This window comes from Nannobrachium achirus (genome assembly GCF_963921795.1).
Source record: "Nannobrachium achirus genome assembly, chromosome: 15".
NCBI lineage: Eukaryota > Metazoa > Chordata > Actinopteri > Myctophiformes > Myctophidae > Nannobrachium > Nannobrachium achirus.
The window spans coordinates 35,646,213-35,661,119 of record NC_137822.1 but is presented as its reverse complement, the minus strand read 5'-3'; the positions used below and the strand labels follow the sequence as shown (position 1 = coordinate 35,661,119).

Below are 14,907 nucleotides of genomic sequence, written 5' to 3'. Positions count from 1 at the left end.
GAGAGAGAGAGAGAGAGAGAAACACAGAGAGACCACTAAAGAGTCCATTAGAGCTGAAAATAAAAAGGCCTGTGAATAGGCCAGGGGTTTTCAAAGTGGGTGACGGGGCACCCTGGGGTGCCGCGAGATAATTTGATAATATTTGGAATTCATCAGTATCACTACATCAATATCACTTCACTATGCTTAGTAAAACAGACCTGATTTGTACTGTACTTGATGAGTTATTTTTCCATCTACGACACCTCTCTTCACCGAAAGAAATGTGTTCTTTTTGCCAGACCCATGAAATGGGTAGGCCTACATAAGCAAATGTCGGTCTGTCTGTCTGTCCTGGTTTTCTATATAAAGGGTATATATGATGATGACATGATGATGACATGCCTACAAAAGGCATGATGTCATAAATGATGATGACAGACAGGGGGTCTGGCACAACCAGGTTGACCTGGTCTAGTTTATATTAACCCTAGCGTTCATATTCTGAGAACTTTAGCCAAAATTAGTAGACCTACAAGCTCACAACGGTGTTGCAAGCTTAGTTGTAGATCAGCTATTTTCAGCAAAGAGCTTTGGTGTAGAGGGGGGAAAAAGATCAGACTAAGCACAGAGTGAAAGGTCAAGTTTATTAAGTATTGACAGTTCAAAATGGTTAAATATCTGAAAACACAATTTGACATGAATTCAAAATACACTGAAGATTGTGTTGTCAAACAATGAAACTATATGGAATCTTTGAAAAGGTTGTGGGGGTCCCTGCTTCATCTCTCTCTCAACTATGGGGGCCAAGGACCCCATAGTTGAGAGAGAGATGAAGCAGGGACAATTCAAAACATCACAATTAATTTAATTTATAGTGGCTCAGTATAATTATGGGGGGAAAAAAAAACATTGCAGAGTTCCACAGGAAATGTAGAACTGAGAATCCGGTTTAAGCCTTTACTTTACTTTTGTGTTTCTTGTTTTTTTTTATATTTGTATTATTATTATTTTTGGCCAATGCATAATTTTGCTCCTGTGTTATTATGAAATACATTTCCACGTAATAATCGTTTTATCTCAAAACCGTGACTATTTCTCTCACTATAATCGTACCCTCAAAATCCACAATAGCCCCTACACAGTGCTAGCACTGTCCATCGTTGTGGAGGTAATTTAGGAGGGGTGGGTCAGACAGGGTTCGAGAAGGAAGTGGGTATGAGAGCCTTTTCACAGCTTGTCCAAGAATTTGTCTAATTCAGGCAGGCCTTCTTTGAGACCCTTGCGTTTGCGCGTGTCGATGATGACCTGGTACGTCTTGGATGAGGTGTCCATGGGGTCTCCGGGAAGCACCTGCCAGTGGTCAAACGAGCACTGTGGGAAAGCCTGGCCGCCAGTGTTCTGCCGCAGGTCCGCTGTGAAACCAAAGGATTCGTTTACCGGCAGGTGGGCCTTGACGAGGAACACGGGGGATTCCCCGACCCTAGACTCCTCAATCACCATACCACGCTTCCTGTTCAACACGCCATAGATTCCTCCGACCACGGACTCGGGACACTGGATCTCAACCAGGAACACTGGCTCCATGAGTCTGGGTTCAGCCGTGAGCTGGGAGGCGAGCAGTACTCTGCGGGCCGTGTCAAGGATCTGGCCGCTGCCGCGGTGGATGGCGTCTGTATGCAGGGTGACGTCGTGGATGTTGAAGCGAACCGCGCGCATGTTCTCCTCGCACAGGACACCCTTCTTGGTAGCCCACTGGAAGCCACTGGTGACGCTGTCCTTGATCTCGTTAAGGTATTGCACTCCCTTGGTCACGTCCACTAGAAGATTGGGTCCTTTTGTCTCGGGTCCGAAGGCCCAGATCTTACGAGCCTCGTTGACGTCCCAGCTATACGTCTCAGCCAGGTGACGGGCACGAGCCTTAAGATCCTGACTCTCGTTGATGTCACCCTTTTCAATTTCATCGGCTAGAGCGGCATCTATGGGACAGGCCCTCATGTACAGACGGTTGTGCTTGTTGGGGGATTTGGCCAAGCACATCACTGATGATTCCTTAGTGACTGTCTCTCTGTAGGCCACCACAGGGTCGGATTTCTTGATTGGAATGCAGGCATGGTCCTCCTCAAGGTCTTTAAGGCAGATCTCTAAATGTAGCTCTCCAGCTCCAGCAATGATGTGCTGTCCACTTTCTTCAGTGTAAATCTGTACCATTGGGTCAGACTTGGCCAGACGCTTCAGGCCCTCCACCAGCTTAGGCAGGTCAGCCATATTCCTTGCCTCCACAGCCACTCTCACCACAGGGCTGACGCTAAACTTCATCATCTTCATTTTGTGGGCATGCTCAAAGGTGGTGATGGTCCCGGTCTTGACGAGGAACTTGTCCACACCCACAAGACCTACGAGGTTCCCACACGGTACATCATCGATGGGCTCGATGTTGCGGCCCATCATCAGAATGGTCCGCTGAATTGATTTTACAACGAGATCGTCCTTCTTTCCATGAACAAAGTTTGGCCCCATAATACGCACCTCCATGCCCCCTTTGACACAGCCAGAGAAGACACGTCCAAAAGCATAGAAACCCTTACTTGCGCTGGGCACCATCTTAGAGATGTACATCATCAGTGGAGCATTGGCGTCGCATTCCTTGATACCCTTAGCAGCCTCATCATCCATAGGTCCTTCGTAGAGAAGCTCACAACGGTACTTCTGGGCTGTGACAGGGGAAGGCAGGTGTATGGTGATCATCTGAAGCAGGGCCTCCCCAGCTGGGAGCCAGCGACGCATCACAGCCTTCAGCAGTTGCTTGCCATCCTTCTCCTTGTCCTCCTTAGCCAGCTTGATGTCCAGTTTTTCAATCAGCTTGGCTATGTCCTCCTTCTTGAAGTTCATGATGGCATCAAACAGCTTGAAGATGGGATCCAGGATGAAGTGGACAAACGTACGGGGAAGTTGCTGGCCTTCGGCTCCACGGGCATTATTGGAGAACTTCCCAGTTGTAGGGTCGAAATACCTTTCGCCCCACAGCTTCTCCATCATCTTCTCCACCTTCTGGCGACGATCAGCTGCTGTCATCGATGCATTGGCGCCCTTGTCTACATATAACTCGGCAAATTGTTTGAGGGTGAAGGCCCAGCTATGGAGACCAGAACCAAAGCCAACTGTACCGTTGACTGGGTCAACCATGATCTTACCCATAGGTCCATTCTCATCCTCTTCATAGGTGGAGATGACGACGTTGACATTCTCAACAATACGTTGGAATGTCTGGTAGAGCTCCTCGGGGTCCAGCTTCAGCTCCAGCAAGGCGCGGTCCATCTTGTTCAACATCAGGACAGGCTTAATGCGCTCTAAGATGGCCTGCTGCAGCACAGTCTTGGTCTGCACGCAGACACCGGACACACAGTCCACCACGACCAGGGCTCCGTCAGTGACACGGAGAGCGGCGGTGACCTCGGAGGAGAAATCGACGTGGCCGGGGGAATCGACCAGGTTGATCAGGAAACCGTTGCCGTTCTTGCTCTGCCGGATGAACTCCAGGTCGTTGTCGCTCAGCTCGTAGTACAAAGAGATGGCGGTGGACTTGATGGTGATGCAGCGCTCCTGCTCGTCTTTGCGCGTGTCGGTGAAACGCGTCTCTCCGGCGCGGCCAGATGAGATGATGCCGGCCATCGACACCAGGGAGTCGGTCAAGGTAGTCTTTCCGTGGTCTACGTGCGCGATCACAGACATGTTACGGATGTTGTCCTTCTTGTCCATGATTGCACGGATCTGGTCGGTGCTAAAGTTCACCATCTTGTCAGATTTGGTTTTGTATTCACTTAGAGGTAGAAAGGATACTAGTCTTGCTCAGCTTTGACTTGGTCTTTTCTCGTCTCTGTGGTTCAGTCTGCGCTGTTGACCTTCGGTCTGTTTCTCTCGCCTCCGTCTATGCCTCCCAAACTCTAAAGTCGCATCTGTTCCTACCTGCAAGCCATTATATAGGTTTTTCTGACGTCATACTACAACGCAAACAGTTGCCATAGAATCAGGAAATCGGCGCAAGCGCTGACTCATTGTGACATCACTTCATAAAAGGCTCTGACATCACGTACGTACATGAGTCAACAAAAAATCTCTGTGAGTGTGTAGAACCGTTCGTCCCACCGGCACGCGCGTTCTCCATATATGGGAATAAAATGAATGCCCGTATGCGGAGCTGATGTCTGACATCAGAGTTTTCCGCAACCGGTACTGTGTGTGCAGAGATCTTCATATATGGGCATACGTGGACAAAGACAAACAGATGGTCAAAACAGGTCCTATGACAACAGGTATATTGGGGTTTGCATTAAAGGGTGGGGCATTCATGGGGTTTGCATTAAAGGGTGGGGCATTCATTCCCTATTTCAAATTCGGCACGCGCGTTCCCCACCGCTGCAGGTAGTGCAGTGCTCGGCCTCGACCCGACCCGATACACAATTTTCTGGAACCAGCACGAAAGGTTCAGATTCTGATGTCTGACATCAGGATTTTCCGGAACTGGCACTGTGTCTGCATAGATCTCCATATATGGGCATAAAATGGATGCAGACAGACAGATACAGATATCTCCATATATGGGCATAAATGGACACAGGCAAACAGATGGTCAAAGATCTCCATATATGGGCATAAAGTGGACGCAGACAGACAGATACAGATATCTCCATATATGGGCATAAATGGACACAGGCAAACAGATGGTCAAAACGGGTCCTATGACAACAGGTATAATGGGGTTTGCATTAAGTTTGTGTCCTCCTCCATCTGTTTGTCTGTGTCCCTTTATTCCCATTATGGAGATCTCTGTATCTGTCTGTGCCTCCGACTGTGTTGCAGACACAGTGCCGGTTCCCCCTTTAATGCAAACCCCATTATACCTGTTGTCATAGGACCCGTTTTGACCATCTGTTTGAAAAAGCGACAGAGATCTCATATATGGGCATAAAATGGACGCAGATAAACAGATATCTCCATATATGGCATATATGGGCATACAATGGACGCAGAATCACAAAGATCTCCATATACGGGCATAAAAGGGACACAGACAGACAGATACAGAGATCTCCATATATGGGCATAAAATGGACGCAGATAGACAGATATCTCCATATATGGGCATATATGGGCATAAAATGGACCCAGAACTATAACTGCAGTGATCTCCATATATGGACATAAAATGGACGCCGACAGACAGACAGATACAGATATCTCCATATATGGGCATAAATGGACACAGGCAGACAGATGGTCAAAACGGGTCCTATGAAAACAGGTATAATGGGGTTTGCATTAAAGGGCGGGGCATTCATTCCCTATTTACATTGTTCCGAGTTGGCCAGGTCGCCGACTAGACCAGCTTCTAGTATCCATAATAATACATGTTTCCCTTAAAGGGGAAGACCACCCATTTTAATATTGAACTATGTCATTAATATACCTGGTGGTCTTCCCCTTTAAAAACCTGCACTATCCACACTTTTCACACAGATTTAATGTCTTTGCTAAATAGTTACTATATCGATTTTAAATAATTAAATCGAATCGTATCGCCATGAATGAACCAATATCGTCCATGTATCGTATCGTCAACCATGTATCGTGATATGTATCGAATCGCTATTAAAATGTATTGTTACACCCCTAATATTCTGGCATGGCTAATGGACTCTATTCACGCCAGCCCACGCAGCAAATTTCTCAGCAACTTCCTGGTGCTTTGAAGGGGAACCCCTGCTAAAAGCCCATAGATTTAACACAGAAATCGCTGGACTTAAAGCCAACAAATCATTATTTCGAACGGTAAAGTAAATTATAATGCTTTGTGCCTTTTACTATCTTGTGTTCTTGATCATGCTAGCCTTATTTAATACTTTACTATTCGGAAATTGCATTCAATTTGCGATTTCTGTGTTAACTCTATGGGCTTTTAGCAGGGTTTCCCCTTCAAAGCACCAGGAAGTTGCTGAGAAATTTGCTGTGTGGGCGGGGCGTGAATAGAGTCCATACGGAACCCCTTAGAGCTCCGAAGTCCAGACATCACTGCCACTAGATGGTGCTATGGAGGGTATGCGCATGCATAAAGTGAATGGCAAATCGAGTGGCAGAGTGAGTGGCAAGGTCAGTTTAACGTTGTTTAATGCAATCAGATAGGACTTTTCTGTTTGGATGTGTGGGCTGTCAAGGCCAGAAAGTATTTTTTTGCCACTCCTTAGGCGTTCCCGCGCAATTTCTGGGTATGATGATTATGTCACGCACATGCCCTCTATTGCCCAGGTTCGCAGTGTTATTTCTTGTATTGATATCCCCATAGGGCAGGGGTCTTCAAAGACTCAGAGTTACTGCAGGGGGTCCTCCAAATCTTTGTGTGGTACAAACTTTTTTCTCCTTATGAACCACTTGAACCCTGGTGTCCACATTCAAAGAACTTTAGCCAAAAATAGCAGAGCTGCAAGCTCACAACGCCTCGCTGCGAGGCGTTGTGAGCTTGCAGATCTGCTATTTTTGGCAAAGAGCTTTGGTGTATTGGGGAAAAAGAGCAGACTAAGTACAGAGTGAAAGGTCAAGTTTATTAAGTATTCAACGGTAAATATCTGAAAACACAAATTGTCATGAATCCAAAATACACTGATGATTGTGCTGTCAAACGATGAAACTCTATGGAATCTATGAAAAGATTATGGGGGTCCCTGCTTCATCTCTCTCTCAACTAAGGGGTCCTTGGCCTGAAAACGTTGAAGACTGAACTAGGGCTTGTACTAAAGTGCTTCTTTCTTTGTCTCTCTCTCTCTCTCTCTCTCTCTCTCTTTCTCTCTCTCTCTGGGCAGTTGTGTTATAATTTAGTGTGGAACGCTGAGTAAGACCTGGCCGGTTGAGTGTCTGAACTGATTCACTGAAGTACCGTAACTTTGCGAAAGTACCGCACAGGGAAATTACGCTGAGGCTTTACAAATCTGTTTACGTTCTCGCTGAATGAAACGAGCGCTTCCCCTAAAGAAACTCTCTGCATTATGTCGTGACCTGGCTTTTCTCCACTGAGACGAGGAAAGGCTGGGAACAAGGCTAGTGGAGAACCCTTAAACATTTACACCGCTTACATCTGATTGGCTCCATAGCATGTGCAGGGGTTGACACTATGTTCTCAGAGGTACTTGCCCTTTGGGCAAGTACAGGTCATGTTCTACTTGACCAAAGGTTCAATTTAACACTTTTCTTTACTTTCTGGGGCCGTGCGATAACAATGTTATACTGTACCTCAATACTTACATATCTAAATACCTACATAGCTATCATTGAATATGTCTATGGTTTTACACTTGATATTTTACATATTTAAGTGTAGCAACAGTAAAAACAGCACATTATAGGAAATCACTGCTCTTATTTTACATTCCACAGACCAGCTGACAGAGCTCGCTGGCCACGTTCAGGTGTTTAGACAGATATCTCTTATGATTATAGACAGTTGCGTCCCCTCTCAATTGAGTACTTGCCTGGTCGGGCAACCTGAACGCAAACTTCACCTGCCCGAAGGTTTTATTAACCTGTCGGGGGCAGGTGGGCAAGCCTTAATATTGTGTCAATGTATGCAATGTGTCTGTCTTTTTGTCTATCTGTCTCTGTGTCTTTATGTCTGTCTGCCTGCTTGTCAGTCTTTCTTAAAGGGCCAGTTCACCTCTGGGGCAACCAGATCTTATTTTATTGTTGTTTGGGACACGATCAACACAATCCTTTATTTAGTTATTTTTTGTGTTCAATCTGTGTTTTGAGATATTTGAGTATTTCAGCATGAATGATGATGCATTTTGCATCATATGATGCAGCATGATGACTCATGATGCAAAATGCATCATCATTCATGCTGAAATACTCAAATATCTCAAAACACAGATTGAACACAAAAAATAACTCAGGATTCTATTGATCTTGTCCCAAACAACAATAAAATAAGATCTGGTTGTCCCAGAGGTGAACTGGCCCTTTAAAGTTATACCATGTAACTTTTTTTATAAAACAAATCTTAAAATTGTCCTAACTGTTAAATCGCTAAAGTTTTAGAACACCCACTCCGTTATTTTCAGCTTCTAAAGCCTTCTCTTTATATGTTCTCTGTGATCCTCGCCGGGGTCCGGTTTTCGCGGAAAAATTACGTCATCATACACTACCGGCCAATCACAGCGAGGGTTATACACTGCCGGCCAATCATAGCGCATCTTGCTGACTTCTCAGGAAGTAGCTTGCCTCAACAAAACAACAGCATATACTCGGGTGAAGGAGTCCGTTTCTCCGGAATGCCTGAACGCACAGGAACCAGGGACCCCTCTAAAGATAGATCTCGGCGAGGTGGAGGCAGACGCGGGGGTGTGAGGCCCGGTCCGCGGTGAAAAACGGCCGAAAGACGAGGACGCGACCGCGGTTTGCTATAGAGCTACTGACCACTAGTTGAGCAACTTACACAGTATAGCTTTAATGTCAGTCTGCCTGTCTGTCAATCTGTCCATCTGTCTCAACACCGGGGACCACCACCAGGGGGTGCAAAACCCACCCTCTGTGTTGAACTCTCAGTCACTGACCTCTATAAGGGTCCATTTGGACCCCCTGTTGGGCCCCTGGACCAGACGCTGAGAAACGTTGTACACAATAAATCAATGTCTGTCACTTCTGCACGTCCACCAATCATCCTCCCTGTCATCCACACAGCCTTTGTTCGCCTCCCCCTCCCCTTCCCCCACTTTATTCATCTCATTTTTAGGGATGGGACGATACGCGATATTATCGTTTATCGTGATCAAATACACTCACGATAATCGTATCGTGGAGATTTAATATATCGTGAAATTATCCTCCGTCATGCACTGGGATCAATTAAACTTTTATTTGCCGAGCTGCATATCCGGTACCACTTAAACGCTCTATTGGTAAAACGTACTTATAATATATATATACATAATTGATACAGTCTTTTTTTTTCACTCTCTAGCAAATCTCTTTGCCAAAAAATAGCCGATCTACATGCTGTAGATCTGATATATTTTGGCAAATGTTCCGCCCCAGGATAATGGATGTTGGGGATATTTTGATTATCGTGATAATATCGTAAATCACGATTTCTTTGGTCATAATAATCGTGATCTGAAATTTTCATATCGTCCCATCCCTACTCCTTTTCCCTTCTGATTTAACCCCCCCGCCCCCCCCCCCTCTCTCTCTCTCTCTCTTTCTCTCTCTCTCTCTCTCTCATTTTTCCCCCCTTCAATTCAAAGGAGCTTTATTGGCATGGTGAGAACGTAGGTTTACATTGCCAAAGCAAAAGTGGAACAAAATAATCAAAACAAGACAATCTACAGTATGTACAAATACAGTACATATTGAATATAATATATGGGAATAAAAAACCGTGTGTGTAAACAGAGCTGTGTTACATTGCAACTGTGAGGGAAGACTATCGTATGAAAATCATGCATTTTCTGTCAGAAATGTTTATGCATCCATCTCTCTCCCTCTCTCTTGTCTCTTTCTCTCTCTCCCTGCGTACATGTGTGTCTCTCTGTCTGTGAGCTTGAATATCTGCTATTTATTAATAGGGGTTAGGGACAAATACATATACATTTTGACATGATGAGAATGTCTGAGAACCACTGGTTTAAAACAACGCCAGGGATGTTTTTGTTTTATTTTTGTTTTTTGGTTGTTGTCTTGTCCTTTTTTTTGTGCTTGCTTGTCTGTAATAACATATTTTCTTTATCCTATATTATGTATATTCTTTTTTAATTGTTTTGGGTGAAAATGTCAATCCTCATACCACTGTTGTATATTTGTTGTTTGTACAAAAGAAGCTGCTACTCTTATTATTGTACCACTTCATTGCCTTAAATGCTTCACTTGAAAATCAAATAAACAAAGTTTAAAAAAAAAAAAACAACGCCAGGAAGCAAGCCCAAAATATGCAACAACGCTTTAGAAAAAAGAAGCCCAAAGTCACTTATAATAAACAGACATGGCAACTCTGCACCTGATCCTTCAGAGAGAGAGAGAGAGAGAGAGAGAGAGACATTGGCGGGGAGCGCAGCAGCCGCTCTACTATCGCTCTGCTCCCGCTTGTCGCCAAACAATGAAGGAGCCGTGGTTGTTGCCGGCGGCACATCATCGTCACGGCAACGGGAGGCAGAGCGGCCGAACGAGCACAGGACAGAGAGAGAGAGAGAGAGAGAGAGAATGAAAGAGAGGCTGATTTGTATTGCAAGACGGAGAAAAGGCCAGACTCCTGCAAGTTAGAGTGTGTGTGTGTGTGTGTGTGTGTGTGTGTGTGTGTGTGTGTGTGTGTGTGTGTGTGTGTTGCCCGCAAGCTCTGGTCCCCTCCACCGCTGTGTGCGTGTGTGCGCGCGCGCACACTGTGTGTTTATGTGCTCGCATGCTGCCTCCCAGCAGTCTACTGACGCCATGCTCTTCTCTAACCATGTAGGAGAATACAAGAAGGATGAGCTGCTGGAGGCTGCTAGGTGAGTACCAGTCATCCTCTCCTCTAGGGGTGGGCGATATGGAAACATAAAATATCTCAATATTTTTCCAAGCGGTATCACAATACACAATCTTTTCATGATACTTTTTCATGTTAGTTTTTATGGTTATTTTTCAAGTTACTTAACAGTACAACCACCTACAGTACAAGCTAAGATAACAGAAACTAAAAGCAAAATGAGTTACAGACCATTTAGACCAGTGGTCCTCAAACTGGGATCCAGGGACTCTCTGGGTTCCTTTTGGGAGGTCTAAATTGATCCTTACAAGTATGTACTGTAACTCTGACAGCATACAAATGAAACCAAATGGACCTGTAAGGGTCCATTTGGTTTCATTTGTATGCTGTCAGAGTTAAGGTGGAGACCTTGACATTTTAAAGTTTGAGAACTACTGATTTAGACCAAAATACAGGTTTAAATTGAATTTTGCAATGACAATTCAACAGGATGTTTTAGAAGGCTCCCTCATTATATCACGATATATACAATATCTCTGAAAAGGCATTATCGTGGAGACATTGTATCGTCTCAACGATATTTATCACCTCCTCTCCTCTCCTCTCCTCTCCTCTCCTCTATCTTATGCTTTAGCTATTGAAAAATAGCAGATCTTTTGCGAGCTTGTAGAGCTGCTATTTTTGAAAGATCTCAAAAATATTTGCAAATCTTTGAATATATATATATATATGTATATCTGCTATTTTTCAATAATTAAAGCGATAACTATTACGCTCCCCTCCCCTCCCCTCCCCTGGCCCTGTTCCACCGTTATTGAATGAGCTCGATCTCATTGCGTATCAATCAACTCAGTCCAGTTGTACTATCTTGATTTCCTGTGCTGATTCTCACTGGCCACCTTTCTTTTTTATGATCTCCATGCTTGTTTTTTTTACCACCCGGGTGGGTGTCTGTCTGTGTGCCCCCTGAGGTCACTGAATGACCAGATCAGCCCCTCGCACAGGCCATAAGAGCTGTGTGTTTACACACGTGCACGCAAGCATGCACACACACATGCACGCACGCACGCACAGAGTGGCAGCTGGCATTGTAATGCCATGTCCCTGTGGACCCCCAAACCTGGCGGTCTGTTAGTTTTAACTGGAGGCCTACACTTAGGGCTGTCACCGTTATGACATTTTAATTGTCATTCAAATAATTGCTTTTTTGATTTTTGTCGTTGACAATTACATTTCTGTCTGGCTTGTAGGCTTTGAAGTTGCACATGGCAGATTTGACACATAACCTAAATATACAAAGACATGACTGACATATTTGACAGATTTATTCTTAAAAAAGAACGTTGATAGTGGAAATTTCCACTATTTCTGAAATAATACATGAAACATTTTCAACATGGAAAAGATTATGACAAAATAATTGCGATTGAACATGCACACATGTGTTGTGCATGGATGTGTCCATGTCTTTTGTGTGTTTCCATCCATCCATCTTCAACCGCTTATCCAGAATCGAGGACCTTCCTAGGAAGGCGCTCGGGGGGCATCCGTACTAGATGCCCGAACCTCCTAAGCTGACTCCTTTCCAAGTGTTGGAGCAGCGGTTCTACTCCAAGTCCCTCTCGGGTGACTGAACTTCTCACCCTATCTCTAAGGGAGATACAAGCCACCCGTCTGAGGGAACCCATTTCGGCCGCTTGCACCCACGACCTTATACTTTCGGTCATGACTTCATGACCATAGGTGAGAGTAGGAACGAAGATTGCTCGGTAGACAGAGAGCTTTGCCTTCCGGCTCGACTCTTTTTTTCTTCACAACAGTGCGATTTAGCGACTGCAAAACCGCTCCTGCTGCTCCGATTCTCCGGCTGATCTCCTTCTCCGTCTTCCCCTTTCTCTCATTCGTGAACAAGACCCCGAGATACTTAAACTCCTTCACCTGGAGTAAAGCCTCATTCCCTACTTGGACTGCACAATCCATCGGTTTCCTGCTGAGAACCATGTGTGTGCGCGCGTGTGAATGTTTTTGTTTTTCTTCTTCTTCTACAGGAGTGGGAATGAAGAGAAGTTGATGGCGTTGCTGACTCCATTGAATGTCAACTGCCATGCGAGCGATGGCCGCAAGGTAGGAACGCACATGCACAAACACAAACACACGCACACACAAACATACGCTCACAAAGCCTCATGTTGTGATTGGCAATTTCCACTATTTTTGCGCAACACTCAAATCAAACTTGTAATAATAATAATAATCATTATTATTATTCATTTTATTATTATTGTTTCTAACACATTTTACATTTTTACAAATCTCCAAGTGCTAGTTGTTTTACTACAAGGTATAAAACACTAAGTGGTTAATCTTTAAAAAGTCTGAGACTGTGGGCCTTTATTCAGAAGAAACTCAAAACACCTCCTACCCCCCCTCGGCTATTTTCGGTTCGTGACACCACACTGAACTAAGCATAATCAAGTCAATACTGGAGATGTGGTGTAACGGCATGGATTTATACTCAAAGAGGGCAAATCCTTCAACATAAGATGCTGCATTCAAGTTCAGGAGAGTTTGGAAAAGGCATAATCTCTTGAATGCTGCCTTCATGTATGCCAGGGAAAGAGGGGCATTTGCATTTCTTTCACCATAGTAAAAACTGCATTCATGGTCTGGAGAGGGCCCTTTTTACAGACGGATAAGAGGGCAGGGGCTCAAGCCCCCTTTGATGTCTATGTGTACACGTGCCTGCACCCCTCCCATTTTGAGCCTGCTGCCTTGAGCCTCACCTAACGACAATCTCTAATTAATCAAATGTTCAGTGTAAACATTTGGCTACAAACCCAAAAAACCCTACCTTCAACTAAACTGCTAAAGGACAGTAAGTTACAGTTCAGCTTCAAATCAATATTATTCTGTGTTTGTGGCGCATTGATCGTTATCAAATTAAAATAGATAACAATAGCTGTCACTAATTATGAGATGCATATTTGATTTCCTCCGTACCTGGTGGTAACCTTTGTGTCTGTCACGGCAGAGTACACTGTGAAATGTACAAATGTAACCAAATGGACCCTCACGGGCCCTCTCTCTTGGGTAAAGCTGATCACTTTAATGCATATCAAGAGAGATATGTAAGGTCCATCAAGACTATATGGCAGGGGTCTTCAACAGGGGGTCCGGGACCCCTAGGGGGTCCTCAGAGTTATAATAACCACTTGAACCCTAGTGTCCATATTCGGAGAACTTTAGCCAAAAATAGTAGATCTACAAGCTCACAACGCCTCTCGCTGCGAGGCGTTGTGAGCTTGTAGATTGGCTATTTTCGGCAAATAACTTTGGTATAGAGGGGAAAAAGAGCAGACTAAGTACAGTGAAAGGTCAAGTTTAGTGAGTATTGACGGTTCAAGTGGTTAAATATCTGAAAACACAAATTGACATGAATCCAAAATACACTGACAATTGTGCTGTCAAACAATGAAACTATATGGAATCTATGTCTTATCTACTTAAGGTTGTGGGGGTACCTGCTTCATCTCTCTCTCTCAACTAAGGGGTCCTTGGCCTGAAAACGTTGAAGATCCCTGCTATATAGTCTATAGTCAGTTGTGTTCATGACTCACGGATTGTTTTGGGCACAGGCCGGCCGTAACCTCTGCTGTAATGTTAGCAGTCCGGTCAGTAGATATTCCTCACATGCAACTCCATAGCTGTAATTCATCCACCACTGACAGGGTTTTATTATATTATTGTGACAGAAGGTCGCAGTTTAGTATAAGAAACGGCACATCATGTCTCTGGCCGCATTCAAAACACAGATTGACATGAATCCAAAATACACTGATGATTGTGCTGTCAAACAATGATACTATATGGAATCTATGATAAGGTCGTGGGGGTCCCTGCTTCATCTCTCTCTCAACTAAGGGGTCCTTGGCCTCAAAACATCGAAGACCTCTGATTTATATTATATATTGTAACAGTGTGTGATCCATGACCTAAAGCTTCACCTTTTCACGCACATCCAATAATAAGTACACTAACAGGGCAAGAATTCATGAGGGCTGTGCTGTTGGGATACACACATGATACCACATACATTAAATACTGTACACACACACACACACACACACACACACACACACACACACACACACACACACACACACACACACACACACACACACACACACACACACACACACACACACACACACAAGCAAGCAAGCTGCGTAGACGTAGAGGATCATAGATTGTTCCCGTGATGACATTGATGATAGTTACAGACACAATGGAGCGTGACAGAAGAATACTAATGAAGATTTCCCTCTCGATTAGAAATGGAGCCTTCTGCCTCTCACTCCATCTCTCATTACATCTCTCTCTCTCTCTATCTCTCTCTCCCTTTGATTTTAATTAAAAGTGGCAGA

General features: G+C 44.5%; 2 protein-coding genes across 2 annotated transcripts in view; one reads left to right on the top strand and one right to left on the bottom strand.

Annotated features, from left to right (window-relative positions):
* Positions 1-14,907, top strand: part of LOC308299804 (poly [ADP-ribose] polymerase tankyrase-1-like) — a gene marked incomplete at both ends in the record, with an annotated part of 95,669 nt that overhangs the window by 33,050 nt on the left and 47,712 nt on the right. Inside the window, 2 exons of the mRNA XM_080743590.1 lie at positions 10,469-10,505; positions 12,532-12,607. Coding sequence (XP_080599716.1) covers positions 10,469-10,505; positions 12,532-12,607 — 113 coding nt within the window. The remainder of the gene's footprint in view (positions 1-10,468; positions 10,506-12,531; positions 12,608-14,907) is intronic.
* On the bottom strand, positions 1,210-3,774 carry LOC308298816 (elongation factor 2b-like; the record flags this gene model as incomplete). Its single annotated transcript, XM_080742497.1, has 1 exon — positions 1,210-3,774. One exon carries the CDS (start codon positions 3,772-3,774, stop codon positions 1,210-1,212), a length of 2,565 nt encoding a protein of 854 aa, XP_080598623.1.